Genomic DNA, 22,204 nt, shown 5'->3' with positions numbered 1-22,204 from the left:
TCCCGGCCCCCCACCCGTCCTCTTGGCATCTCGGTTCTGTGACCCAGCGCTCAGGGTCCGCCCTCATTTGGACCCTGCCATCCCTTTGTCTCACTCACAGATGAGTGAGACGTGCCCAACATCGTCCTGGTTGCTCTGCCTTCCCCCGGCAGACCTCCAGTTCTATCACGGTTTCAGCTCTTCTGATACTACGTAGCGAGAGCACAGCGGGTAGGGAGCTTGCCTTGCACGCGGCCGACCCAGGTTCGATTCCTCCACCCCTCCCAGAGAGCCCGGCAAGCTACTGAGAGTATCCCGCCCTCACGGCAGAGCCTGGCAAGCTCCCCGTGGCGTATTGGATATGCCAAAAACAGTAACAACAAGTCTCTCCATGGAGACGTTACTGGTGCCCACTCGAGCAAATCGATGAACAACGGGACGACAGTGCTACATTAGAAAAGAAATTTTCGGCGCATATGCTGCCTGAGCCCATGTGCTGCTTGCGCCCACGTGGCCGAGCACATGTGTCACCCGCATCTCCCCTCTTGAGATGTGTACTTTCATACTTTTGTGTCTAAAACTCCGTTATGTGTAGTGGCTTCCTCCACCCTTGGAGACGCCCGAGTTCTCTCCTGACTGAGTTATTCTTACTATTCTCTCTCCCACTTATCTCTTCCTCCCTCCCTCAGAAACCTCTGAATAAAATCTATTTACTTCACAAAAAAAAAAAAAAGGAAAAGTTTTCATTGTTCCAACAGAATGTTAAAAGATGCGTACTCATGGGTTGGGATTTAACAAAATCAATTTTACCATTACATTAAGATATCCTTTTCCTTTTTTTTTTTTTCCTTTTTCCTCTTCTGGCCTGTGCTCAGGGGGCACTCCCGTGGGGCTCTGGGGACCATCGTGTAAGGCTGGGATTGAACCAGCTCGACCGTGAGCAAGGCCGGCCTCCTGTCCCCTGTACTATCCCTCTGAGCCACACGTGAGGATATTCTTAGGTGGAGTTCAATTTTTGGCATTATCGCGAGCATATGGCAATGCAGAATATAACGACAACTAGGACAGTTTGCTGTCCCAAAGAGGCAGTTTGACCTACTGCGCTGTTCTTACATCATCCCTGCAAATGCTTTGGAAAAGGCTTAGACGTTTGCTTTGCTTTGTTTGGGGCCCGCCTAGCAGTGCTCAGGGGCTATTCCTAGCTCCATGCCCAGGAGTGGTCCCTGGCAATGATTGTGGGACCCTACGTGGTGCCACGGAGTCCAACCAGGTCAGCCTCATGCAAGGCCACGTGACTCACCTCCTGCCGTAGGGCGCCAGCTCTTTCAAAGGGCTTAGAAATTTTGCTGAAAATAGTTTTGCCCAAAAAAAAAAAAGAAAAGAAAATAGTTTTGCCCTGGCAGGTCCCACTCCCCCCCGGGGTCTGTGAAACAGACTTGGCAAACATTTCCCGAGACCCTCACGGGGAAGCCGGCACCCCTCCTTAACCCGCATCTCTGCGGCCCTGCCAGGGCTGAGCTTCTCCTTTCCAGCGTGGCTCTAACAGGGAAAGGTTCATCCTCTCCCAGGGAGAATTTCCCCGAAGACGAGACTTAGTGCCTGGCAGTTTCCGTCTTCCGTAATGACTTTGAAAACAGACTTACACGGGGTTTTACAGGCGCGTATCTCCTGGGAAATCACGCCCCGCCGGATCACGGTCTAGGCAGCTGGAGAAGGCGGGCCGAAGTGATAGCATAGCGGGGAGGGCGCCTGCCTGGCACGTGGCCGACCCGGGTTCAACCCCCAGCATCCCGTGTGGTCCCCTGAACCGGCCAGAATTCCTGAGTGCAGAGCCAAGAGTTACCCCCTGAGCACTGTTTTGGGTGTTACCCCACCCCCCCCATCTTGGACACCTGCTTCCTCAGCCTGGGGACAGAACCGCCTCCCAGGTGTCCCCACAATGCGTCGCCCTTTGGTTTTCTTTCAGTGTCCAGGTCCCCCTGCTTTGCACCAGCCAAGGTTTGACTTTGGGCAAGGTCAGTCTGGCTTGGTAATGCCCCCAGCTGGAGGGGCCATAGGCTTGGGGTCCCGGCTCCCCAGATGGCCCGGGATTGGAACCTCAGCTGTGCCCTCTGACCTCTCAGATGGAGCCTCAGTCTGTCTGTGAAGACAGGTGGCCGCCGTGGAGCTGTGACCTGGGGGAGATGGTGTGGCACTCAGAGCAGCAGGCAGACACGCGCCACGGCTCTCTGCAGCCGGCTGGGCTGGTCCACTGCAGCTGGACAGCAGGGGGGCAGCCGGGGACACGCCCCAGCAAACCGGCACTTCTGCCCAGCGCCCTCGTCACCCAGCAGGGAACCGGGGCTTGGCACTGCGTCTTCACGGGGATCAGCCGTCGGCCGGGTGAGCCCTCGGCCTATGAGGATGTTCACCTTTCCGTTCCAGCCGCCTCCCCCGGCTCCCCCGCCCCCGAGTCTCTAAAACTCCCCCGTGGTGTGGGGGCGAGGGGCGTTCGCTTCCGTTTTTCGAGGAACATAATAATCAGATGAAAGTTCAGCGCGTCAGTCTAATTAGAAAGGGTTCGAACGCTGTTCATTTGCTTTAGCTTCCCCCGAGCAAACAGTCAACACGGCCCGTTTATACTGTTCATTTGCTTAGCAAACTTTCTCCAGGAATGAATAATGTCAGCGTGAAATTTAGCCTCGCTCCTCGCCGTAATCCTGAGACGCCGGAGGGGCCGTGGGGATGGCGGCGAGGAAAGGTTCTTACCGAGAGCTCCGTGCCGGCGGGGCCGACTCCTCTGTCCCGCGTGGTATTTACCTGGGCCGCGGCGAGCGTCCGTGTCTCTGGCTTAGAGGCACGCCGGCCCCCAGTCCCAGACGGCTCCAGACGGCACAGCAGCCGGCGCGCGGGGTCCGCCCACCGCTTGGGAAGTGTCCGTGTCACTGTAGCCTGCTCCCCCGACTTCCAGCCCTCCTTTGACCCCAGCCTTCACGTGGGCAGGAAGTTGGCCCTCTAGCTTTTGTTATTCCCCTTGGTGGCATGCGTTTGTGGGGTCACCCCGGCGCTGGACTCAGAGCTGTCGGGATGAGCCAGTTGCCCTTGGGCTGCAGGGGCAAGGGTTGGACTAGTCTTGGGACTGTCCCATAGTGTTGATTTTTTTTTTCTTTGCTTTTTGGGTCACACCCAGCAGTGCTCAGGAGTCACTTTTGGCTTTGCACTCAGGAATTAGCCCTGGCCATGCTCAGGGGACCATATGGGATGCTGGGAATCGAACCCGGGTCAGCCGTGTGCAAGGCAAACGCCCTACCCACTGTGCTATCACTCCAGCCCTTTTCTTTTTCTTTTTTCTTTTTGTTTTTTTTTGGGGGGAGGGGGGGAGTTGGACCACACTTGGGAATGACCCCGGATGGTGTCCGGAGTCCATATGTGATGTCTGAGATGGACCCCAGGTCAACCAGAGCCCCTGCACGCAAGTCAGGAGCCTTTGGCCTCCACGGTTAATTACTGAACAGAGAAGCCTGAGATATAAAAAATTTTAACCACTAAAAAAAACGTTGGGGGGGCTGGAGTGATAGCACAGCGGGTAGGGCGTTTGCCTTGCACGCGGCCGACCCGGGTTCAAATCCCAGCATCCCATATGGTCCCCTCAGCACCGCCAGGGGTGATTCCTGAGTGCATGAGCCAGGAGTGACCCCTGTGCATTGCTGGGTGTGACCCAAAAAGCAAAAAAAAAAAAAAAAAAAAAACGTTGGGAAGCTGGAGAGATAGTGCAGGGGTTAAGGTGCTTGCCTTGCACCCTGCAGACCCCCGCTCAGTCCCAGGCACCCCAGGTGGTCCCCCAGCATCACCTGGAGTGACCTCAGAGCTAGGAGTAAGCCCTTAACATGATGACCAGGTGTGTGGCCCAAAGACCAACCAACCAACTAAACAAAAAAACATTTTTTTAAAAAAAAAAGTTGGATGTCGAGATGGGAGAAAGAAGTAGTATAGGGTAGGGTGTTCGCCTTGCATGCGGCCGACCCAGATTCGATCCCCAACATCCCACATGGTTTCTTGAGCACTGCCAGGAGTGATTCCTGAGTGCAGAGCCCGGAGTAACCCCTGAACACTATGGGTATGGTCCAAAGGGGGGAAAGAAGTTGGATGTTGTCAACAGTGGAAAACTTGAGAGAATTCTGTAGTCTTAATTTTAGGAATGGGGGCAGGGACACAGTCTTGGTCCCTAAGAACTTCACGTAGTCTGGTAAGAAAGAAAAGCATCAGCGACAGCCCCAAGACGGTCCTGAAGGTCTCTTTCCCAAAGCTCTCGGGCCTCCCTGCCTGGTTTTGCAAATAAAGTTTTATTGGAACGTAATTGCATGCAGATGCATGCAGGAAATCCATTACTATTTTCGTGCTTTGGTAGCAGAATTTTAGCTGTGATGGAGACTAGATGGCCCACAAAGCCCAAATTCCTTACTCTCCGCTGGCCGGGAGTGTGCCGTCTCCTGTCACAGAGGAGATTTGGCTTTCGGCATTATGCCGTAATTGGCCCCATTTTAGACCCCGCTCTAAGGCAACGGATCCCGGATTCCAGCAAATGGTGCACTCGGGTCTGCCCTCATGGATCTGTGTTGCCAGCGGGTGGGGAGGGTCCCACACCTGAGAGTGAGTCCCTGGGGAGGACTGCCCCGAGGGCTGGTGGAAGAGTCAACTCAGTTTGAAGACACCACCCAGAGCCCAGGGAGATAGCACGGGAGAGGCTCCGGCCGTGCATGCCACCAACCAGGGTCCGAGTCCCAGCACCACCTCGGGGCCACTGAGCACTGCCAGGCACCGCCCCTGAGCACTGAGCCCAGAGTAACCCCTGGGTATTGCCGGGAATAGCTTGTCCCCCCTCCCTTTCCTCCCAAAAGAAAGACCCCTACACACACACACACACACACACACACACACACACACACACACACACACACACACCATCACTTTGCTCCAGATCTGACTCTGGCGCCACTGTTTTGAAGGGCAAGGGCCTGGGGGTCAGAGCGTGGGGCTGTTTGCGGGGCATTTACTCTAAGAACTAAGTCGGAGAGTCTGTCAGTGACCCGGGCACGTGGTCTCAGCCGGCCCCGGGGCTGGGGTGGCCCCAAACAACTAGGGCTCAAGAAGCAGCAGCTGGTCCCCTCGCGCCTGGACAGGCTGCTCTAGCCTTAGCCACGAGGCCGCCGCGCCTCGGACTGGGTAGGGTGGGGGAAGCGTCCCTCCTGCCACGCCTCACCCCTACTCACCCGGTGGTCTCACACCCATGGTCATGCTTTTGTCTTTAAAAATAATGACGGGGCTGGAGCGATAGCACAGCGGGTAGGGCGTTTGCCTTGCACGCGGCCGACCCGGGTTCGATCCCCGGCACCCCATAGGGTCCCCTGAGCACTGCCAGGAGTAATTCCTGAGTGCAGGGCCAGGAGTAACCCCTGAGCATTGCCGGGTGTGACCCAAAAAGCAAAAATAATAATAATAATAATAAAAGTAATGCCTGTCTTTAGGAATAATGGCTTCCGGGCCACGGCGTTGGCTCCGAGGTCTGGGGCCTGGGCTTTGCCCGTGGGAGGTTGGGGCTCGCTCCCTGGCCACCGCGTGCATGTCCAGCACCACGGGAGTGACCCTCCCAGGCTCAGAGTGTGGTCGGTGGGTGGCTCCATAGCGAACAAGAAACAGACCCAGCAAATTCCCGTGAAAACCTGGGCTTTTTTGTGCCCTCGGTTTGGGGCCACACTGGCTATGCTGGAGGCTGACTCCTGGCTCTGTGCTCAGGGACCACACCTGGTGGTGTTCAGGGCACCTTCTGTGGGATGGGGATCCCACCTGGGCAGGCCCTGGGGGCCGGAACCCCGTAGGTGCCTTGGGTCCTGGTGCCTTAGTCTCCCTCCCTCCCACCCCCGCCGTATCCCCCAGGCCCGGGAAGTCTGTGTCCCGAGGCCACCCACCTTGCCCGGGGGCTGCCTGCCGGCACTGGGCACCAGGACCCGCAGAGGGCCGCGCCCCTCACCAGGCGCCTGGGCCTCTTCGTCTCCCCGGGCCAGACTTCTGCACAGCCAAGGGCCTCGGTGTATAGGGACAGGCATCTGTGCAATGGGCGTTGATCTCCGGGGCAGGGCCCTGGAGATCAGGCCATGAGTGAGGGAGAGAGCAGAGAGCAGGAGCTGGGGGGGGGGGGAGTGGCGAGCGACTGACCAGCAGCCCCCATCCCCCACCCCGACTGGACCACCAGGGAGAGTCTGGCCCTGCGCTGAAGCCGCTGAAGCCGCGGCACAGGAGGGCGCGGGTTATAAATAACCTCTCCTGGCTGCCAGCTGCTGTTTGGGTTTGGAGAGGAAAGAGGATCTTAGCATGACTTGTTTATTTCAGGTAATTTGGCACTAAACGCCCGGGGAATTGGGGCTGCGGAGAAACCGTGGAGCCGGCGGGGAAGGCTCGGGCAGAGTGGGGGAGGGCGTGGGGGGTCTGGAGCGTCTGAAGGTCGCGTGGGGCTTCAAAAGCCAGCGTTTGGCACCTCACTGACGTCCTGCGCCTGGCCTCATACGGTTCTGTTGCTGCCGGGGGGGGGGGGGGGGGGGCGGGGGGTGGGGGGCGGCGGTCAGGGGAGGAAAGAGAGGGGGGGGGGAGACGGGGGAGAGAGGGGAAGAGTGTCCCAGTGAAGGAACCAGAGAGCAGGGGAGAGAGGGAGAGGGAGAGAGGGAGAAGAGGGGGAAGAGGGAGGGAGAGGAAGAGGGGAGAGGGGGATGGGGGGGCAGAGAGGGGCAGAGGGGGACAGAGTCCCAGGAAGAGGCCAGAGAAGCAGTTTTCCCGCCTTCTCTGCAGCTAGCTGGGACGGCCGAGGGCAGGGCGAGCACTCAGCATTCGAAACCTGCTTTTTTTATTTTCTTTCTTTTTTATTCTTTTTTTGGGTCACACCTGGCGCTGCACAGGGGTTACTCCTGGCTTTTGCACTCAGGAATTACTCCTGGTGGTGCTCAGGGGACCATATGGGATGCTGGGAATCGAACCCAGGTCAGCCGCGTGCAAGGCAAACGCCCTCCCCGCTGTGCTATCACTCAAGCCCCCGAAACCTGCTTTTTAAGTGACTTGTCAGCATTCAAAACGAAAGGCGTTCTCCCTCCACACAGACTTCAGCAGAGGAGTAGACCCTGTGGCATGGGGACCGACCCTGGCCCCCAGTTCCAGGCTTAGGTCCTGAGCGGCTGGAGAAATGGGGGGTGGGGGTGGCCCAGGGACAGGGCAGGCGGCCTGCGGTGGGGGCAGGTGCATTAAGTGACTTGTCCATCAAAGCCATGAAGGTACCTAAATTAGAGTCAAGAATCGTCTATGTTGAGGGGGGGAGGGGGATACTTCACTGGGGATCCAGTGAAGCAGAGTGGGCGTTCTCTGCTTCCTGGGCCTGGGACCGCCAGCCGCCCTGCCCCGGTGCCCCGGGTGACCTGGTGACGTGTGTCCCTGCAAAGGATCAAGGTCCAGGAAGCAGGGATGGGGCGGGGGACGGGATGGGGTTAAGTGAACAGTGGGGACTGGGCAGGACGGACAGTAAGGTGGGCAGGATGGACAGTGGATAGGCAGGATGGACAGTGGGGTGGGGAGGACGGACAGTGGGCGGGCAGGACGGACAGCGGGAGGGCAGGACGGACAGTGGACTGGGCAGGACGGACAGTGGGTGGGCAGGACGGACAGCGGGCAGGCAGGACAGACAGTGGGTGGGCAGGACGGGCAGCGGGCAGGCAGGACGGACAGCGGCGGGCAGGACGGACAGTGGAGTGGGCAGGACGGACAGCGGGCGGGCAGGACGGACAGTGGGCGGGCAGGACGGACAGTGGGCGGGCAGGACGGACAGTGGACTGGGCAGGACAGACAGCGGGCGGGCAGGATGGACAGCGGGTGGGCAGGACGGACAGCGGGTGGGCAGGACGGACAGTGGGTGGGCAGGACGGACAGTGGACTGGGCAGGACGGACAGCGGGTGGGCAGGACGGACAGTGGGGTGGAGGTGGTCCCGGGGCCTGTCTGTGGGTTGGAGAAGGGCCCCGGCTAACCCGCGGCCTGCCTGGCTGCTCTGCAGCGTGGCGGGTCACTTGTCCCCTCCGAGCTACTTGGCGTTCCCCGGGAAGGGGCTGGCCATGGCGGGCGCCCGGTTTCCAGGCTGGACGCATCCTGTTTGCCTTTTCCTTCCTTCTCGTCTCATCTGGCCGTTCCATGAACACTGCCCTCAAGTGACCGACCGGGTCCCGGGGCCTGGGGCAGAGCTGGAAGGCGTCGTTCCTGCCCGCGGCCCGCGTGTGTCATCCCTTCACGCTTGTCTCCCTTGGAGATGGGCTCCGGGCAGGCAGCCCCGTCTCTCCACGGGCCCCTCCCCGGCCTGACCCGAGCACCGGCCACGTTTCTCAGACTCTTGAGTCATTTGCACCAGGGGCTGAGGTGGAGCCTTTGCCTGGCGTGTGAGAGGCCTCAGGCTGATCCCGCAGCGCACAGGGCTGGGGGGGAGGGTGCACAGGGCCGGGCGGGGGGGCGCACAGGGCGGGGGGGGGGCGCACAGGGCCGGGCGGGAGGGCGCACAGGGCAGGAGGGCGCACAGGGCGGGGGGGCGCACAGGGCCGGGCGGGGGGGCGCACAGAGCCGGGCGGGAGGGCGCACAGGGCGGGGGGGCGCATAGGGCCCGGGGGGGTGCACAGGGCCGGGCGGGGACGTTGTGGGAGGAGTCCCACCGGAAGAGGCTCCCCCGGGCCGTGGTGCAGGTTCCGGCTGACTTTCTGCTTCGTCCCCGATTGGGGGTTTCCGACATTCCCGGGCAGCCAGTCCAGTTTCTGGGCAGTCTTGGCCTCGGAGGTCCTGGCCAGTGTCCCCCCCGGTGTTGACGTCCGGGGGACCCGGGGATGAGCTCGCACCTTCCCCTCGCTCCGCCTGGCTGGCTGTCCTGCCCCCACCTCCGCCACAACCCCCTGGACACTCGGGTCAGCGCTGTGCTCCCTCGGCGCGGCTGGGGTACAGTCGCCCGCTCCCAGGGCTCTTGCCGGCTCCCCGGAAAAGTTGTTTATGCTTCGAAGGAATTTGCCAGAGTCAAGGCCGTGTCCGAAGGGGCTGGGCCGTGTCCTCCTCCTCCCGGCAGCGCCCCGAGCGCCAGAGCCGGCCTCCCACCCCGAGACCCCGCGACCCCGCTCCGGCTCTTACCAGCGCAGCAGCAGGAGACTGGCACCTCCGTGGGGCGTCGGCACTCCCACGACACCAGCCCATGACACGCGCCCGAGGCCTGTCTCCGGGACAGCAGAAGGGATGACCTCCCCTCTCGTTAAAGGATAGCTCGGCCCACTCCTCCCCCACCCCTATCCTGGGGGAGAAAGAAGCTCTTGGCCTGGACCCTGTTGTGGCGGGCAGGTGGCCCTGTGTCCCACCTGGCCCACAGGATCTCCCTGGAGGCCCCTTTGACCCCCCAAGCCTGCTCTGCTGCCCGACTCTGAGTCACCTGAGGGACTCCAGCCCGGGCGGCTTTCAGGCTTGGTGTGATCCAGCGCTCCTCTCCTTCTGCTGGGGAACCCCGCCCCAGGCCGCCCCGGCCCGCCAGTCATCCCCTCCCCCTCCCCTGGGCCTCCCCACCCCAGTCCTCCCCTCCCCCCTCCCCCGGGCCTCCCCCACCCCAACCCTCCCCTCCCTTTCCCCCCGGGCCTCCCCCACCCCAGCTCTCCCCTCCCCTCCCCCCATTCTCCCCCACCTCCTCCAAAAGCCCAGTAGCTCTGGAGTCCAAGCCCTTGAAGCGGCTGCGTCACAGGCGGGTCCCTTCCGCTGTCCCCTGCAGTGTGTGCGGGCGGCCGTCTGGGGGGCAGTGCCGCCTGGCTCTGGGGTGCTGACTCTGGGGCACAAATGCCCCCTGGCCCTGTTCGGGCACAGGCGCCTTCCCTAACCCCCCCGGGCCTCTGGAACTCAGTGGAAGTGACTGGGGGGGTGCCGGCCAGGCCCACCCGGGCCTCGGGGAAGCCCCTCGGCAGTGGGGAGGGGGGTGCCCGGCCCAGAGCTGTGCCAGAGCTTGCCAGGCGCAGCCCTCCTCCTCCTCCTCCTCCTCCTCCTCCTCCTCCTCCTCCTCCTAGGCCTCATCCCTGCATCCTCGGGCGAGCACCCCGGCCCTCCCGGGCTGGTTTCCCACGTCCCCGTTGGCTCTCCCCACGGCCAGAGTTCCTCCCCGCCTCATGCCACTCTGCCCCGGGGCCACGTCCGGCCTGCCGCCCGGCACTGCCACCCTCGTGTCTCCGTTCTCACGCCGCAGCCGCCAGGTGGAGTATTGGCACCTCCCGGCCCGTCCAGTGAAGCCGATGCACGATGAGCCGCTTTCTAGAAAGCCCTCGCTGACCCCTGACCCTCAGGCTGGCCGTGGGCAGGGGATGGGCCCGAGCTGCAGGGTCTGGACGGCTCACCCGTGCCTCCCACTGGAGTCAGAACACAGGGACAGGGTGACAGCCGGAAAGCGCCAGCCTCCCCGACACACGGGGCCCAGCTCTCCTCGGGTCCTGCACCTCACGGTTGCCCAGGGCCGTGTTTCTGCCTGAGACCCGGGATGCCGCAGCTCCCGTCCCCAGGGCGTCCCTGCCTGTTACCGGGAGCCGAGGAAAACCCCAGTGTCAGACCCTCCTGACCATTAGGAAAAATAAATCCTAGGCGCAGATAAAAAACCTCCCTGAAATCCTAACCGGGAGAGGAGGGTTATTTTCCAGATCCGCGGCCTCCCCTCTCTCCCCTCTCCCCAGGCGCACATCTGCGCGTGCAGGGGTGCGTGCACGCGTGCGTCATTCCCATTTGCCTTTTATTTATTGTTTCCTGGCAGCAGCTGGGCAGGTCACCTTGCAGGCTGCGGAGAAACACCCCCTGCATTTGGCAGGCGGCATCCATTGATATTAATGTCCCCCTCCCGCCCGCCCCCCGCCGCCCCCCCCCCCCCCGCCCCGGGCTGCTGGGGCTGGAATGAGGTTCAGGTAGAAGGGGCCGGGGAAGCTCAGTGCAGGACACGGAGGCTGTGGGACCTGCTTCGTCCATCCTTGGCGAGGAGTCGCCGCCCGTCACCCTGCGCCTGGGAGGGGTGGGGGGCTGGGGGGCTCCGCTCGGAGCGAGGACCGCCCGTTGGAGAGCCGACCCACATAATCCGAGCTGACGCTTCTTCCTCGGGAAAGAGGCAAGTTATTTTCCCACGTAATGAATAAGGAAGCTTCTAATTAACTCCAGTGGAGAGATTCGGTTCCAGATTTTAATACTTAAGTTCTGTTTTTTTTTTCTTTTTATTAATATTCTGCTGGTGTGGCCTACCTTCGTTTTTTTTTCCTCCCTCTAATTGTTTGTCCCTGGTGTAGCAGCGTCTGGGAGATGCGGAGCAAAGCCCAGCACCGATGCCGCTTCTCACTGAAACAGAAGGAAATGTCCCCTCGTACCCCAGCCCAGGGCTCCCGTGGGACCCAGGGGACTGGCGGTGGGACTGGCCTGTCCACGGGGCCTCGTCCCCAGGAGGGTGCCTGGCTAGCACCGGCAGGGCTGCGGCCAGAGAGGGCCTGTTCTGCCTCCAGCCCCCCTCCCCTTGCTTTTCCGTCTCGGGGCCCCCTGTCGCTGCCGGCCTCGCCTGGACACTGGTGCCCACTGGTGGGCAGCTCCGACGCCACCCTGCAAGGCAGACGCCCTCCCCGCTGTACCATCCCTCCAGCCACGTGGGCCCGCCCCCTTCCTCCTCAGTCTCACTGTCTGCAAAGAGCTTTGGCCCGTGGTGGTCCGTGCAGCCCTCCCAGGGTGAGCCCCACCTGTGGCTTCCGGCGGGGGCGGTCTCTCCTGAGACGCGGGGCCCACGTCCTGCCTCTGGCCAGGCCGCCCCTCACCTTCAGGCTCCGACTCGAGAGCACCTCTCGTGGACGAGTCCTGGGTCATCGTCGTCGTGGCATCCGCCCCAGGAGGGATGCCGGGCAGCCTGGGAGACCAGCCAGCAAGCGGCGACTCCCGTTTCCTGCTCTAAACCCCGGTCACCCATTAACTTCCCATCAAGGGATCCTTTTTATCACAGCCACTTCCATAAAATCGTGAAAGCTGCGCCTGGGATAGCATCTGATGTGGCTCCAGCGGATTTATGCACGCCTTCCGATGGTCGCCCTCCCATTTTAAGGGAAAAGCAACAGTTCTCTCGGAAATTGCCCATTATGTGGAATGTGGGTGATTACCACTAATTTACATCGGCACCATCACCTCTGTGCTGGGGGGGCGGGGGGGGGGTGGCACGGCTGGTTGTGTGCGAGCGCGGAGGGGAAGGAATGTTTTTGTGAAAGGCGTTTTCTGTCATTCCAACCAATTTAATAAAAATGTAATCTGGCTGGGAAAACTCGCAGTCCGCCAGCCCTCGAAGAGTCCCAATAATGCCCCAGATTAAAGAGTCTCGGCTCTTCGTTTGTCACAGTCAAATAGCGCCAGGCCGTGAATCACCACTTCCTGGCCGTGCATCTCTCTCTCTCCCGAGAGCGTGCCATCTCCCCATTATAATAATAGGCTGCATTTTCTTAAAAAATCATTTGACGATGATTGGTGCCGTCTATTTAGCTTGCAGATGAAAAGCTTTTCTCTCTCGTGGTGAATCGGTTGTTTCAAAACAGCCTTAATCTCTGGTTCTGCCTTTGAACTGCCACAGGTCAGACCCTGCGAAAGGCTGAGCGAAGCCGGTCGTGTGCCCAGGAGAAGAAGGAGGTAAAGGGGGGTCCCCGGCGGGCTGGGGGGGGGGCACGTCTCTGTAGGCGCGGGGCAACCACCCGGCGACTCAGGGTCCTGCGTCTCCGGCTCGAACCCTGGGCCTGCGGTTCCACTTGCGTCACCACCTGGACTGGAGGCTGGCTCGCGCCATCTGGGTCACCCCCACACTTGCGAGACTTGAACCCGGCACGAGCCACGTTCGTGCTTCTGAGGGTCGTTGGCACCGGGCTGCCTCGGGCCAGGCTGGGCCCCTCTCCCGGGGCTCCCTATGGCATCGCTGTAAACAGCAGGGTCCCCCCGAGGGGTCTGGAGGCCTCCCGCGCTCTCCTGCGAGTGTCTGAAGGCCCGGGCGGGCTGGAGGGCGTGAGCCGGGCCAAGCTTGTGCCCTGGCTCCTTGTGCCGTCCACCCGGGCCCGCGCTGGCCACTCTCTGGCCTTCCCAGGTCTCAGGAAGCAGGCCTCGTGTACTGATGGAAAGAGCCAGAAGCTGCTCGGACCGTTGTCGAACCCTCCGGCCGGGATGCCTCCAGCTGGGTGCCAGGCATTGGGGGTTCGGTCCCGGGCGCTGTGTGAGAAGCTGGCCCCGAGACTGCCCTCTGGGGGGACAGAGGGACCTTCCCGGGCCCCGGCATCCGTGGCGCGAATGGCAGCCCCTGCGGGGGCCTTGGGCCAGGACTCGACGGGGGATAGCCATCGTTAGCTCTCGCAGAGACCTCTTCCTGCCATGGAGACAGGGAGGAGAGCAGGAAGGGAAACACAGCGGCAGCATTTGGTAGGGGGGCGGGATACAGCCGGGCAGCAAGGGGCAGCACTCAGGCTGGCTTAGGCATCAGGGACGTTCACACCTTTGTGGCAGCTTAAATCTGAGTTTGATGGGGCAGTCGGCCGCAGATGTGGTCGCAGATGTGACCCGATGTGAATATCAGCCCGCCGGGAAACGCACCGACGTTCACATCCTGACGTCATCTGTACGCGTGACTGACGCAGCTCCAGCGACCAGGGGACTCTTGGGCGTGGTCTTCCTCTGTGCTCCCTGGGCCTCCCCATCCCTGCCCGCCCCGTGTCCTGCCTCCTTTCCCGCTGTCCCGGAGGGGAGGGGGGCTTCTTCCTGTGCAGCCCACCCCTTCTAACCCGTCTGGGCCATTCTGAGGGACGCTGGTGCTGCGGCAGAGCTGGGAAGCTCGTGTGGTGGGTGGGGTCCTTCTTTCCTGGGGCAGGGGGGTGGGTGGGGGGTGGGGGCTGGAGCAGGTGCCCCAGGTTCCTGCCTAGAGGGCCAGTGCAGTGGGTGAGGTGCCTGCGTGCATCTGGGTTGGACCCAGCAGGAGTAAGCCCTGAGCACAGAGCCAGGAGTAACCCCCCAGCGTCTCCCCCCAATAAAACAAAACGGAGCCCCCAGCAGCCAAATCCTCCAGGGGGCCTGGGGTGGTGGCGTGTAGCAAGAGGGGGGCCTCAGAGCTGCGGTGACAAAGAGATGGGGCCCAGCCCGCTCTGCGGCCAGGAGGGAATTGCTGGCACAAAGGGAAACCCTGAAGCCTGGAGCACAGGAGGGTGGGGGGGTCTGGGCTCCCCTGACTGCGCCGTCCGGCTCCTCCAGCCTGCCCGCCCTGGAGCTTCCACCTGGAGCTGCTGGAGGGCCTGAGGTGACGGCGGGGCGCCGGAGAAGGGGCTCCTTGGCCAGCCCGCATGTCCGGGCCGGGTGCTGAGGTGGCTTCTCGGCCTCTGGGGATGCTGCTGCAACTCTGAGCCGGGCTGGGTTTGCTGAGAAAGACCAGACAGAGACGGGGGACCGGGGGCTAAGGACAGCGGGGAGGGCTTTGCACAGAGCCAGGAGTAAGCCAAGAGCACTGCTGGGTGGGCACCCCCAACAAAAACCGAAAAGAAAAAGGCCAGAGGGAGAAAGGGGGGGAGAGGGAAGGAGGGAGGGAGGGAGGGGGAAAGGGTGGCCAGCAGGGAGAGGGAGGGGAAGGATGGAGGGGGAGAGAGGGAGGGTTGGGGAGGGAGGGCAGGGGAGGGTGGGGAAGGGAGAGGGAAAGAAGGGAAGGAGGGGGAGAGAGGAAGCAGGAGGGGAGGGGAGGGGAGGGAGGGGCAGAAGGCCAGAGAGCGGGAGAGGGAGAGGAGTTGCCCAGTGTCCCCTGGGCCTGTGATCGCATCCTGCATCTGACTCCAGACCCGACCCTGGTTCCCCTCCCGCCGGTGTGAGAGGTGGGAGAAGGCCGGTTAGACCCAGGTGGGTGGCGGCTGTCCTGGCCCCTCCCTCCCGGACCTGTCCCGAGCTGGCCATGCACGGCGCTGCAGAGAACACTGCGCCGTCCAGCCCCGCTGGTGACCGGCCCCTCTTCCTTTCGGTCAGGCCAAGGGAGACTGTGAGGCTTTTTCAGATCCAGGCCACCAGGTGTTCCGTGAACTCCGCTTCTTGACTCGGGGGCGCCGTCCTTGTCGTGTTTGGTGCCCTGGGCTCACTCCCTGGTGGTCCCCGGGGGCTCGGGGTTCCAGCCCACAGGGCATCCTCCTGGCACCAAAGCCGTGGTCGGGTATCCCCGAGCCCTGTGGCAGTGTTTTAAAATGAGGTGTCTCGGGGGCCGGAGCGATAGCACAGCGGGTAGGGCGTTTGCCTTGCACGCGGCCGACCCGGGTTCGGTCCCCGGCATCCCATATGGTCCCCCAAGCACTGCCAGGAGTAATTCCTGAGTGCAGAGCCAGGAGTAATCCCTGAGCATCGCTGGGTGCGACCCAAAAAGCAATAAATAAATAAATAAATAAATAAATCAAATGAGGTGTCTCCGCTAGAAGTTGGGGGGCTTGGGGCCGGGGCAGTGATGCGGCAGGCAGGCACTCGCCACGCACACGGCCGGCCGGGGCTGGGTCCCCAGTGTCCCTGGCGGTCTCCCAAGCCCCTCCAGGAGTGACCCTGAGCATCACTGGGTGTGGCCCCCAAACAGACAAACAGAAAACAACAGTAACAGTGGGGGGTTACCCAGAGAAATGTCTCGGGGGGCCCAGGGTGGGCAGAGGGGGCGCTCGGCGGCCCTTCACGAATGCTCTGCGCGAGCAGTGCTGCACGCTGGAGCCACGGGGGCTGCATCCCCCCCCCGGGGCAGTTCAGTGGGGGTCCCCCTCGGCGCCGGGATCTCTGCGTCCCCTGCCCCACCGGCCCGCGCGTGCTGGGAGCCGGGCTCAGCTCCCCGCCCGGTGGCCCCTCACCCCCGTAGGCAGAGACAGATGGACCAGACAGACAGACAGACAGCCGCGGCCGTGACGGGAAGGGGGGGCGGAGGCGGGGAGAAGACTGAGACGCCTGGAAGAGGCAGCTTGGACAGAGGCCGGGACGGGTGCGAGCCGTTTCCGGGAACTGCGCCCTGGTGCCTGGCTGGCAGTCAGCGGCCGCCCTCCGTTGAGCGTGGAACCAGTCTCGTCCCTAACGAGTATCCAGGACTCCTGCCGGTGCAGATTACAGAGTGCTCATGGCCCTTGGTCATGAATTATTAATGACTCTGAAATTGTGGTCATTGTAGTTTACTCAAAAATCACTCGGAAGTATATTTGTCATGCGGTGCTTTAAGAAGAACGGGAGGGGGGACTCCAGAGGAAGAGGCAGGTATGCATCAACCCCCCCGGGGCCCACCCTATGTCCGAGGAAGGGGGCTCAAGGCACGGCCCAGGGACAGCGACTTGGGCCCTGCGGGTCACTCTCAGAGTGGTGGGTCCCCTGTAGCCCTTGTTTAATGGGGGAGGGGTCGGGACCCGAGGGCCACAGCAGCGCCACAGCCCTCTGTCCTGAAGGGGGCCCCCTCCATCCATCTGGACTCGAGGCTGCTCCGGCCTGCCCCTCCCCTGGCGGTGCCCCAGGCCCGCGAGCTGGGGGCCGGGGGGCGGGGTAGACTCTGAGAGCCTCCTGTGATAATGGAGCGCCTTCTTTTGCAGCTGATTGGAGATTCAGGGAAAATGCTCTTAACAGCACACTCGTCTGCTGGGCTCACTTTGTAAAGGACCGCAGAAGTCATTTAGCTCAGCCACCGGGAAGACGCGAGCCTCCCTTAGCATCTCACACGCGCGCACACACACACACACTCACACACACTCCCATACACCCTCACACACGTACACACACACATGCACTCACACACACGCTCATACACTCACATGCACACACATGAACACACGCTCACACACATGCTCACGCACACAGTCGCTCATACACACACTGACACATGCTCACACGCTTACAGACACATGCTCACACACATTTGCACATGCACACACACCGCACACAGGCACATGCTCTCAGACATTCCCACATGCTCAGACACATGCTCATACATGCTCACACATGTTCACACACACACATGCTCACACACTCACACGCTTCCACATGCTTACACACACATGCTCACACGCTTTCACATGCTCACACACACATGCTCACACACACACACTACACATGCACACACTCACACTGACACTTGCTCACATGTGCTCACACATGCTCACGCCATCGCTGTTGGCAAGGCCTCCGGGTGTGAGCACTGCAGACTCCTTCCAGCTCGGCCCGCCAGGGAGCCGAGACAGGAGTCGGGTCCCAGGCGCCCTCGGGGGTCTCTGCTCACCCTCTCAGCACCCCCCCGCCCCAGGCCAAAGTGGTCCCGGCTCTGGTTTCCTTTGTCATTGTTGTGTTGTCTTTTGGGTCACACCTGGCGGTGTGCAGGGCTCATTCCTGATGGGCTGGGGGTGGGGAGGGGGCTGCAGGGGATCAAACTCGTGTCGCTCTGGCCCCGTTCTCATTTCCTCTGTGTTCTTCCGGGAAAAGTCTATGCCAAGCAAATATACCTTTTACCACCCCCAGGCCCCCACCACACCTGCCGCTGGGGAGGGGGCACCCCCCCGTGGCACGCAGGGTCCGCTCCTGGCTCTGTGCTCAGGAGAGGCCTTGGGGTCCGTACGTGGTCCAGGACTGGCCCAGTCCCCGCCCGAAGTGGCTCCTGCCTCCTCTCTCCGCACCCCTGCACCCCGTTCTCCCAGCACGGTGCCAGCCCAACTCCCCCCTGCGCTCCGCCGCTCGTCTCCGGAGCCGTGGGGACAGAGAGCGTTTCCCTCGCCCTCCTCTTTTGTAAGGAGGAGAATTTACGAGGCAGCCCCCTCCGGAAGGGCTTGGGACGGCGCCCTGCGGTCAAATCTATTACCATCACTTGGAGGAAAATATGAATATATTCATACTGTGTGGGCAAAGGCCATAAACCTCTTGTCAGCTCACATCGAGTTTTCGCTCCTAAATAATCGCCTCCAACGGCCTTTGGGCCCCCGTGAACGCAGTACTAGCCCTCAGCGCTCAGCACCTGGGCTCCTCACAGGCCTCTGTCTCACGAGTGCTTGTGATTTTGTGCCTGTGCGGGAATTGCGCAGGGTCAGACGTTCTGGCAGGAGAGAGAGTTGGGGGGGGGGGGGGGGGAAGGTGCTGGCCCGTATGCCTGTGGCCGCCAGCAGGTAGAGATGTTCCCCCAAGCGCCTCCAGAGGTCACTCTTGAGCACAGCGCCAGGACTAGCCCCTGCGCAACACCTGCTGTGACCCCAAACCCCCCAAAAAAACAACATTTGTGTTTTGCTTTTGGGTTTTGGACCCACACCCAGTGGTGCTCCTGGCTCTGCACTTAAGGGTCACACCCCTGGCGAGGTGAGGTGCCGGGGAGAGAACCTGGCTTAGCCGTGTGCAAGGCAAGTGCCCCGCCTGCCTGCTATCTCTCTGCCCGCCACCCCCAGCATTTTTCTTTGAAAAAAAAAAAAGTGTTTTTCTTTCGTGGCGCTTGGTGCCCACCCAGGTCTGTGCACGCAAAGCGTGCGGCTTCCCAGGGTCACGTGCCCAGCCAAAGATGGTACCGCTCTGCTCTGCTCTTTCGTTCTTTATTAAAGCAATTATTCTCAAAGGTTACATCTTAAACAATAGAGCTATTTTTCCGGAGGGCATGTGCTTGTGGCAATCTGGTGTTTGCGTCCCCTCCTGAGCACGCCGGGGAGGGCAGAGAGTTTCTCCTCTGGCCCCGTGGGCCGCGGGCCCGGTCCCGACACGCAGGGCAGACCGACTCTTCCCCCGCAGTCCTGTCCGCTCCTCTGGGGGACAGCAGGGCCGCGTCCGGAGAGGGGCGGGGCCTGCGCAGAGAGGGGCGGGGCCTGTGCGGAGAGGGGCGGGGCCGTGCTCTCTAGAGCCGCCTGCCCCGCCCACCCGTGCCTGTCACTCTCGCAGCCAGCGGGGCGGAGCTCAATCCGAGCACTTCCAGGATGGTTTGGGGCACACCCGGCGGTGCTCAGGGTTACTCCTGGCCCTGCACTCAGGGGCCACTCCTGGTGGTGCTCGGGGCCCCTATGGGAGAGGGATCGAGCCCCAGCTGGGCCGCGTGCAAGGCCAGCCGTGAGGGGCTGACCGAGGCCAGGGGCTGGCGGGCAGGAGCCTTAGCCTGGATCTTCGTCCACCAGTTTCTGCATAAGCAGCAGGGCCTGGCACGTGGCCCAGGGGCCCGGGGCTACCACCTCCCTCCTCCCTGTCACCGTGACTCAGCATCCCTGGGGAGAGAGCTGGGAATCGGGCCCCAGGACCCTGAGCAAGCAGGCATCTTCCCCTAGTTCCCAGGAGTGGGGCCGGGGCGGGGGGGGGGGGGAGGAGAGAGGTGACAGGCAGGGAGCACTGACTGCCCACCAAGTGGCCACTGTGCCGGCAAGCACAGATAAAGAACCTCCAGGGGCGTCACTCCAGCTAGCCTGGTGAATTCAGGACTCTGGCCAGGCCTCAGTTTCTTCATCTGTAAAATGGGTATATCGGTCCAGGAGCTGGAGCACAGCGTCTATGGGAAGTGAACATGTGGAACACCTCCCCCTCCCCCTACCAGGGAGATGTCCTGATACCCTGGACCCCACAGCAGGTGCTGACCAGCGGGTGACCAACTAGGATGGTGCAGATGTCCTGCCAGAGAAGAGGGGCCCAGTTGCCTCATCTTTCCAGGAAAGTGCCCTGCCCTGCGGGAGAGTGTTCCTAAGGCCAGGGGAATTCAGAACAGAAGCCACAAAGCCGGCGGAGGGAGGCCAAGCACGGCCACCTGGGCCTGGGCAGTAGCACCGCGGGGCGGGCGCTTGCCTTGCCCAGGGCTGACCCGGGTGTGAGCCCCGGCATCCCACGTGGTCCCGCGACAGAGCCAGGAGCCAGCCCCGAGCCGCGCCAGGCGTGGGCCAGGACCTCCCGCTGCCTTCCTCTCCCCCGTGCGGATCTCGCCTGACTCACCAGGGCCTGCTCTCCACCGCTGGCCTGTGGAGGCTGAGCCTTCCGGCCTCCGCCTTCCAGACCATTCCGTGCGCCTCCTGGCGGAGTGTCCCGAACAGCCTTCAGCAGCTGGGTCCATCCAGCCGTCGAGAGAAGCAGGGCCTGGGGTCAGACCAGGACGGACCCTCGAGGCAGCCCCTCCAGGGAAGAGTGATTCCGATGGCCGCCTGCTCACCGGGCAGGCGTGTCCCTGTGGCCGGGCTTATACGGGGCAGCCCCGTGTCCCCTGGGATTCACCAGGGGAGGAGTCGGGGGAAGCCGGGCTGTGCCCAGTCTCGGTGCTCTTGATGCTGTGACCCGTGGTCCATGGTTGCCTTGGGGGTGGCACTGGGGTGGCCAGCGCCCCGGGCCCAGGAGCCCACGCCTGGCCCCTCAGCATGGCCACTCCCGGGTGGCCACAGATGCCCCCCGGCTGCCGTAGTCTCTCCCAGGCCGGGAGGGGCCTCGTGAGGGGGCCGGTCCCGCAGAGTGTAAACCCGGAGTCCTGGGTGTAGACGCTACAGCGCCCCTGGGGAGTGGGGAGGGGGCATCCCGAGTCTGCTCCTGGCTCTTAGGCTGGCAGTGAGGGAGTGGGAGCAGTGGACACTGGGGGAGCAGGAGCAGTGGACACTGGGGGTCGGACTCGGCTCAGCTGCCTGCAGAGGCAGTGCTTGACCACTGGACTCCCCGGCCTGCTCCAGCTGCAGCGTGCATGGGGGTGGCAGGGCGGGACTGAGGCACTGGGGCGGAACCCCGCGGTGTGCGTGGTGGGCCGGGGTGCTGCCGGGGCCCGTGCCGCCCCTTCCTTCCCTTTTGCCAGCACCCCCAGGATGCCCCGGGGGGGGGGCAGGCGGCAGGCCGGCAGCGTGCGGCAGGGCCACCAGGAGCGGTGGACGGGAGCGGAGGGGCAGTGTGGAGCTGATGGACGGGGCCCCGGAGACAGCCCCGGGTCAGGCCTGGCCCTGCCCTGGGCGGCCCCTGGGTAGCCATTCGGCTCCCAGCAGCGCGTTTCACCCACTTAATTATAATCATTTCTCTCGTCTTGATTTTCGCGGCGAGGCCGTTGGTGATCTGACGGAAATTACAGAGGCTCTCTGGTCAAAAACAACTCTCTGGTGCATTCCACGGGAGTATTCCCAGGGCCCGGACAGGCAGCCGGCGTTAGGGACCCCGGGGGGATGTGCGGGTCCCAGGGGGTGTCGGGTGGGGAGGGGGGCGGGATGCCCAGCAGCGGAGGCTTCGCTCCCTACAGGCCACTTGTGCCGGGCGGCTCTGCCTGTGTCTGGCCCGGGCTGGGCTGGGGCGAGCCATGTTTGCGCTTCGCCGACTCGGTGGTCCCTGTGCTCACAGGGGGCCGGCCGGGAAGGTGCCTTCTTAGAACCTGGCTGCAGGAAAGCAAAGCCCACGTCTGGCCTCCGTACGCTGGGAGCCGCCCCCTGCGCTGGGCCTGGAGCTGTCCCCATAACACAGATGAGGAAACTGAGGCTCGGGGAAGAGGAGTGCCCCCACGCTGGTCCTGCCCTGCCCGCGACTCCCCGTCCCCCGATGACGGGTGTGCAGGATACAGTTAAGTGCTCACAGCTTAGCCCTTAATTACCCAGGATTTCCTGGTGTATTGTGGATAATTTAATACTAATTGCAGGGTTTCAGTTGAGCTGGAGCACGCGGGGGCGACGTTGGCAAGGGGGAGCGTCTGGAGCCTCTGGTGATGAAGTTAGCCCTTGGGAGCATGGGGGGGGGCGTGCCAGGTCCTTCCCTCCGGCACCGAGGAGGCAGAGAGGACCCCCCCCTCAGGTCCATCCAGAACCAGAGGCCTGCAGGCTCGTGTCGGCGGGCAGTTGGGAGGCCAGGTGATGAGGGGGCTAGACTGGCAGCCACGGCCACGCCCACCGCTGGTGCTGTCCTGGCGGGGGGGGGCGGGGGGCGTGGTGCGCGGCATGTTTCAGCACCAAGGCCAGGGCCTCCCTGGACGCCTGTGGTTGAGGTGCAGGGGATGGGCAGAAGCGGGGTGGTCTCCCTGGCGCCCCCTACTGCACCCGGGCCTCATTGCAGTGTGTCTAACCGCCGCCTGGGCCCTGCGGGAGGGGCCCTCTGGTCCTCAGGGGGGTGTGTGACCCTCCACGGCTGCCGGGAAGACCCAGCAGAGTCACGTTGGTGGAGTTGACGGAAATGCCGCGACAAGGCCGCCCGTGTGGTCCCCCCCACTCCAGGGACCCCCCAGGCCTGCAGTCTGTGTGTCACGG

At 62.7% G+C, this 22,204-nt stretch overlaps 1 protein-coding gene across 1 annotated transcript in view; it reads left to right on the top strand.

The window, feature by feature from the left end:
* The window catches only part of KATNIP (katanin interacting protein), a 109,232-nt gene that overhangs the window by 3,714 nt on the left and 83,314 nt on the right, over window positions 1–22,204 (top strand). Inside the window, exon 2 of the mRNA XM_055136032.1 lies at window positions 12,625–12,680. Coding sequence (XP_054992007.1) covers window positions 12,625–12,680 — 56 coding nt within the window. The remainder of the gene's footprint in view (window positions 1–12,624; window positions 12,681–22,204) is intronic.

This window comes from Sorex araneus, chromosome 4 (assembly GCF_027595985.1).
Source record: "Sorex araneus isolate mSorAra2 chromosome 4, mSorAra2.pri, whole genome shotgun sequence".
Classification (NCBI taxonomy): Eukaryota; Metazoa; Chordata; class Mammalia; order Eulipotyphla; family Soricidae; genus Sorex; species Sorex araneus.
The sequence above is the reverse complement of the archived record's forward strand: the minus strand, read 5'-3'. Positions and strand labels throughout refer to the sequence as shown.